The 8,519-nt window shown below is 33.7% G+C and overlaps 1 protein-coding gene across 1 annotated transcript in view; it reads right to left on the bottom strand.

The window, feature by feature from the left end:
• Positions 1 to 1,559: 1,559 nt before the first annotated feature.
• LOC115004750 (phenylalanine--tRNA ligase, mitochondrial-like) overlaps positions 1,560 to 8,519 on the bottom strand; it is a 17,038-nt gene continuing 10,078 nt past the window's right edge. Inside the window, exons 2-5 of the mRNA XM_029426421.1 lie at positions 7,092 to 7,429; positions 2,698 to 2,784; positions 1,835 to 1,894; positions 1,560 to 1,740 (exon numbers count right to left, since the gene is read on the bottom strand). Of these exons, the coding sequence (XP_029282281.1) occupies positions 1,560 to 1,740; positions 1,835 to 1,894; positions 2,698 to 2,784; positions 7,092 to 7,411 (648 nt within the window). The 5' untranslated portion in view covers positions 7,412 to 7,429. The remainder of the gene's footprint in view (positions 1,741 to 1,834; positions 1,895 to 2,697; positions 2,785 to 7,091; positions 7,430 to 8,519) is intronic.

Genomic DNA, 8,519 nt, shown 5'->3' with positions numbered 1-8,519 from the left:
GATCATCACAACTCTCACTACACACACACATCTGGATCATCTCAACTCTCACTACACACACACATCTGGATCATCTCAACTCTTACTACACACACACATCTGGATCATCACAACTCTCACTACACACACACATCTGAATCATCACAACTCTCACTACACACACATCTGGATCATCACAACTCTCACTACACACACACATCTGGATCATCTCAACTCTCACTACACACACACATCTGGATCATCACAACTCTCACTACACACACACATCTGAATCATCACAACTCTCACTACACACACATCTGGATCATCACAACTCTCACTACACACACACATCTGGATCATCACAACTCTCACTACACACACATCTGGATCATCTCAACTCTCACTACACACACACATCTGGATCATCTCAACTCTCACTACACACACACATCTGGATCATCACAACTCTCACTACACACACACATCTGGATCATCACAACTCTCACTACACACAACATCTGGATCATCACAACTCTCACTACACACACACATCTGGATCATCAACAACTCTCACTACACACACATCTGGATCATCACAACTCTCACTACACACACACACATCTGGATCATCACAACTCTCACTACACACACACATCTGGATCATCACAACTCTCACTACACACACATCTGGATCATCACAACTCTCACTACACACACAATCTGGATCATCACAACTCTCACTACACACACATCTGAATCATCACAACTCTCACTACACACACATCTGGAATCATCAACAACTCTCACTACACACACACATCTGAATCATCACAACTCTCACTACACACACACATCTGGATCATCACAACTCTCACTACACACACATCTGGATCATCACAAACTCTCACTACACACACATCTGGATCATCACAACTCTCACTACACACACATCTGGATCATCACAACTCTCACTACACACACATCTGGATCATCACAACTCTCACTACAACACATAACCAACAACATCTGGATCATCACAACTCTCACTACACACACACATCTGATCATCACAACTCTCACTACACACACATCTGGATCATCACAACTCTCACTACACACACACACATCTGAATCATCACAACTCTCACTACACACACACATCTGGATCATCACAACTCTCACTACACACACACATCTGGATCATCTCAACTCTCACTACACACACATCTGAATCATCACAACTTTCACTACACACACATCTGAATCATCACAACTCTCACTACACACATCTGGATCATCACAACTCTCACTACACACATCTGGATCATCACAACTCTCACTACACACACACATCTGGATCATCACAACTCTCACTACACACACACATCTGAATCATCACAACTCTCACTACACACACATCTGGATCATCACAACTCTCACTACACACACACATCTGAATCATCACAACTCTCACTACACACACACATCTGGATCATCACAACTCTCACTACACACACACATCTGGATCATCTCAACTCTCACTACACACACATCTGGATCATCTCAACTCTCAACTCTCAGATCTGCACCTCGTGGTTGGAGAAGAGTCGGACGCCCTCCATCTGGTGGAAGACGGGATAGTGGCTGGCGTCGATCTCGTCCCGCCTGTAGACGTCTCCGGCCAACAGAAAGGCGTCCAGCCCGGCGCTCACCAGCTCCCGCTGGTGGGCCGAGGTGTGGGCGCGGAGCATCGTCGTCCTGCAACACGTGACGTTAGTGATGTCCTCAAACCCTCCACAGTGTAACTCATAGAGCAAAGACCCACAGGTGCATTGTAGGTGTTGACTCTCACCTGTTCAGGTAATAGTTATCTCCTGGCTTCCTGCTGGGGTGTTCGGGCGGGATCAGCAAGCTGTTAGTGAAAAGGTTTAGGAAACAATAAACGTGAGATGTTTGAATAAAGACGGACAGCTGACGTTGGAGACGTATTTTGGGATTGTCTTTATAAAGTCTTTGTGTCGTCGTGTCAATCCTACTTTAAAGCCTTTATTCTATAATCTGATGTTTGATGTCACTAAATAATGATAATAATAACAACAATAATAATAATAACAACAACAATAATAATAATAACAACAATACTACTAATAATAACAACAATAATAATAACAATACTACTAATAATAATAACAACAATAATAATAATAACAATAACAATAATAATAACAATAATAATAACAATAACAATAATAATAACAACAACAATAACAACAATATAATAATAATAACAACAATAATAATAATAATAACAACAATACTACTAATAATAACAACAATAATAACAACAATAATAATAACAATAATAATAATAACAACAATAATAATAATAACAATAATAACAACAACAACAATACTAATAATAACAATAATAATAATAACAACAACACAATAATAACAATACTACTAATAATAATAACAACAACAATAATAATAATATTAATAATAATAATAACAACAATAATAACAATAATAACAACAACAACAATAATAATAATAATATTAATAATAATAATAATAACAATAATAACAATAATAACAACAACAACAATACTAATAATAACAATAATAATAACAACAACAACAATAATAACAATACTACTACTAATAATAATAACAATAACAACAATAACAATAATATGTGATGAAGCTGCTCACCTGTCGAAGTTCTGCTGCACGGTAACCACGGGGCTCAGGTTGTCATGGACAGAGAAGAGCGGGTTGCCCCCGCGACCAACGTAAGCACTGTGGAGGGAGGGAAGAGCTGCAGAGTGAACACACAACACACACACACACACACACAACAACACCACACACAACACACACAACAACACGCACACAAAACAACAACACGCACACAAAACAACAACACGCAACAAAACACATAAACACACACACAACAACACACAAAAACAACAACACACAAAAACAACAACACACACACAACAAAACACACAAACAACACACACACACAACAACAACACACACACCACAACAACACACACAACAACAAACACAACAATATACACACAACAACACACACCACAACAACAACACACACACAACAACACACACCACAACAACACACACAACACACACACACAACAACACACACACACACACAACAACACACACCACAACACACACAACAACACACACCACAACAACAACAACACACACCACAACAACAACACACACAAAAACAACACACACCACAACAACACACACACAACAACACACACCACAACAACACACACACACAACAACACACACAACAACACACACACAACAACAACAACACACCACAACAACACACACACACACAACAACACACACACCACAACAACACTCACAACAACAACACACACACACCACAACAATACACACACACACCACAACACACACAACACACACCACAACAACACACACACCAACAACAACACACACACACCACAACAACACACACACCACAACAACACACACACAACACACACAATACACACAACAACAACACACACACACACAATAACACACACAACAACAAACTTCAGAGAATCTGAAACCTCACTGTCACTAAATTAAAGTCAGACGTAGTATATTATATATTATTATTATAAACTAAACATAGTATATTATATATTATTATTATAAACTAAACATAGTATATTATATATTATTATTATTATAAACGTAGTATATTATATATTTTATTATAAACTAAACATAGTATATTATATATTATTATTATTATAAACGTAGTATATTATATATTATTATTATAAACTAAACATAGTATATTATATATTATTATTATAAACTAAACGTAGTATATTATATATTATTATTATAAACGTAGTATATTATATGTTATTATTATAAACTAAACGTAGTATATTATATATTATTATTATTATTATAAACATAGTATATTCTATATTATTATTATAAACGTAGTATATTATATATTATTATTATAAACTAAACATAGTATATTATATATTATTATTATAAACTAAACATAGTATATTATATATTATTATTATAAACTAAACATAGTATATTATATATTATTATTATAAACTAAACATAGTATATTATATATTATTATAATAAACTAAACATAGTATATTATATATTATTATTATTATAAACGTAGTATATTATATATTATTATTATAAACTAAACATAGTATATTATATATTATTATTATTATAAACGTAGTATATTATATATTATTATTATAAACTAAACATAGTATATTATATATTATTATTATTATAAACGTAGTATATTATATATTATTATTATAAACTAAACATAGTATATTATATATTATTATTATAAACTAAACGTAGTATATTATATATTATTATTATAAACGTAGTATATTATATATTATTATTATAAACTAAACATAGTATATTATATATTATTATTATAAACTAAACATAGTATATTATATATTATTATTATAAACTAAACATAGTATATTATATATTATTATTATAAACGTAGTATATTATATATTATTATTATAAACTAAACATAGTATATTATATATTATTATTATAAACGTAGTATATTCTATATTATTATTATAAACTAAACATAGTATATTATATGTTATTATTATAAACTAAACGTAGTATATTATATATTATTATTATAAACTAAACATAGTATATTATATATTATTATTATAAACTAAACGTAGTATATTATATATTATTATTATAAACGTAGTATATTATATATTATTATTATAAACTAAACGTAGTATATTATATATTATTATTATAAACGTAGTATATTATATATTATTATTATAAACTAAACATAGTATATTATATATTATTATAAACGTAGTATATTACATGTTATTATTAATAAACTAAACGTAGTATATTATATATTATTATTATAACTAAACATAGTATATTCTATATTATTATTATAAACGTAGTATATTCTATATTATTATTATAAACTAAACATAGTATATTATATGTTATTATTATAAACTAAACGTAGTATATTATATGTTATTATTATAAAACTAAACTAGTATAATTATATATTATTATTATAAACTAACATAGTATATTATATATATTATTATAAACGTAGTATATTATATATTATTATTATAAACTAAACATAGTATATTATATATTATTATTATAAACGTAGTATATTAGTATTATTATTATAAACTAAACATAGTAGTATATATTAGTATGTATTATAAACTAAACATAGTATATTATATATTATTATTATAAACGTAGTAATATTTATATTATTATTATAAACTAAACATAGTATATTATATATTAATTATTATAAACTAAACATAGTATATTATATATTATTATTATAAACGTAGTATATTACTTTATTATAACTAAAAGTATATATATATATATTATTATAACGTAGTATATTACTATTATTATAAACTAAACGTATATATTATAGATTATTATGAATAAACTAAACAATAAGTATATTATTATTATATATTATAAACGTATAAACGTAGTATATTACATGTTATTATTATAAACTAAACATAGTATATTATATGTTATTATTATAAACTAAACATAGTATATTATATATTATTATTATTATTATTATAAACATAGTATATTCTATATTATTATTATAAACTAAACATAGTATATTATATATTATTATTATTATAAACTAAACATAGTATATTATATGTTATTATTATAAACTAAACGTAGTATATTATATATTATTATTATTATTATTATAAACATAGTATATTCTATATTATTATTATAAACGTAGTATATTATATATTATTATTATAAACTAAACATAGTATATTATATATTATTATTATAAACTAAACATAGTATATTATATATTATTATTATAAACTAAACATAGTATATTATATATTATTATTATAAACTAAACATAGTATATTATATTATTATAGTATTATTATTATAACTAAACATAGTATATTATATATTATTATTATTATAAACTAAACGTAGTATATTATATATTATTATTATAAACTAAACATAGTATTAAATTAGAAGTATTGATTAATAAACTGAAGCAGAGAAACATCCGGCTCAGGGTTCGGGTTGTGTTCTGCATGTGTCTCATTGATCTGACAGAATACTCACTCGCTTAACAAAACAGATTAATTAGGATTAAACTTCCCGACTGTGTACGAAGAAGTTCAGATAATCTCAATTTTAACAACGTAATAAATAATTCTGCTGCCTAATGAGTACTTCTACTTTAATGTGGATCACAGTGAAGAGATGACGTCCTCGGAGCGTGCTGCAGTGAGTTACTCTCGACTTAATATAATATTTATGTTGTAGACAAACATTCGGAAGCTGTTGATCACGTCTCCTGCGTGTTGAAAGATTACCCAGCAGCCCTTTGGGTGTCGTCAGAGCTGCTTTGCTGCGGTCACAGCCAACAGGTTTTTCTAAAGACTAAAGTTCAGGACCCGTGAAATGGCAGCGCCATAAAGCAGCGTCATACGACACACCGACTTCTTAATGACTTCTGAATGCTGCAAGAATGCGCTCGCTGCTGTTAATGGCGAGTGTGGAATATAACCATAATGCACTGCAGCAGAACCGTTACGCACCTGAAGACACACGGACCTGCGGAGAGCGTACATGCACGCTCCCTGTAACACACGTTACTACCACACTACTTAGTACCAAGAAGATTCAATATGTCCCAATACCAGGACGTACGACTGCGAGCGTTTCTGGATGTTCTGACCCACAATCCCCTGCATGACCCGATGATATGCTCAGGGTATGTCAGGGCAGCTGCAGGACGTGCCAACAGTTGTAAAGATATCTTCCTTTAAGGAATCAGGATTGTGCACTTTGTGGAACCATCAGCAGCAGGAACACTGAAGGGATCCTAACGGGAGAACTCCCATGATGCACTGCTGCCGCACCACACTCCAGCTTTCACTGGTGTTTTGAAAGTGAGACCCGGTGGCAGGATCTGGCCTTGTGCTTTTGGTGCGTACCTGTAGAAGTGAGCTTTGATCCGCTCCTTGATCAGCCACAGAGGATGATGGGGCTGGTTGTGGAGGTTGCGTCCGACTCTGGACAGGATCCTCTGCGTGACGTTGGTGAAGTCATCGCGGCGGTAGGAGTGGCCTAACACCTCCACAGAGTCCTGACCAATCACAGGCTGAGGGGCGGGGCCATCCGTGCTGAGGCGTCTGCAGGATGCCGCGCTGCCATTGTACAGGAGCGTCGACAGACAGCAGCGATGGAGCAGAGGGAGGGGCGGGCGCTGCAGGAGGGGGAGCAGCGAGGACAGGGGGGGGTTCCTGAGTCTCATGATGATCCGTCCATGGAGCTGGAGACACGAGACATTAGAACACGTTAGATTAGCTTTAGCATGTAGCTGCAGGTTAGAACTAAAATAACACTTCACAGCGTTGTTACATTTCTGCTTTGTTGTTGGAAACATTGATATCTGACAGTTCAGTTAACGTCGGAGGACCTGGAGCTGCTGGAGGTAACGCCAGCATGTTGGGGAGGGTGTTTGCAACATGGACGCAGCGATCCGGCTTTCTCAGCTCTACAACTGAAGATGCCAGTTTCATTAGGTGTCCGTAGAGCAGCTACATGCTTGTTGTTAGCTCCCTCAGCTCTGCGATCGCGCCCCTGATGCAGGACGTACGGGCACATGACGTGTAAAACATACAATAAATGATTAGATCAGACCTATCGGTGCAAACTTAGTCTGCAAGCGAAGCGGCATGTAAAGGACACGTAGCGGCATTCATCAAAGTATTCTCAGACTTGTTTTTGGCCCCCAGGGGGCAGCAGACCTAATAAAGTCTTTGTGTTTGTGTCCTCCAATGTTCCCTCCTTTAGCTCTGGTTTGGGTCTCCACCTACTCCTGAGGGAAGATCTGTCTCTTTAGCAGCTGAGCACAGAGTGGTGTCTGCCATCAGTCAAAGAGCTTTATCATGTCAGTGGATAGAGGAGAGGAGGGAAACGAGCGGGGCGTCAATTTAGAGACCATCGTAAAACACGGCAGCTTCTCAGTGGAGGTCAGCGGAGGCGAGGGCGACTAATTACTTTAGAATTGCAGAAATGGGCAAAACATTAAAAAAAACTTGCAAAAGGTCGAATCACTTCTCTCTGTCCTTCTTTCCATCATTCAACCTTTGACAACCGCCCTTTCATCTGTCCCCCTCAAATATTTGTCCACACACACAGACACACACACACACACACACACACACACACAGAGCATCCCTGAACAAGACAAAGGGGTGTTGCATTGCAGTGGCATTGCAGCAAAATGGATTATTATTCCTAAATCCATGAAGCTTTTATCTCTGCTCTGCTGCTGGTGTCATATTATACTGGACTGGACAGGGCAGTGCTGAGGTCACTCACACACACACACACACACACACACACACTCACACACA

This window comes from Cottoperca gobio, unplaced genomic scaffold (assembly GCF_900634415.1).
Source record: "Cottoperca gobio unplaced genomic scaffold, fCotGob3.1 fCotGob3_178arrow_ctg1, whole genome shotgun sequence".
Taxonomy (NCBI): Eukaryota; Metazoa; Chordata; class Actinopteri; order Perciformes; family Bovichtidae; genus Cottoperca; species Cottoperca gobio.
Note: the sequence above shows the minus strand (reverse complement) of the source record. Positions and strands in the feature narration are given on the sequence as shown.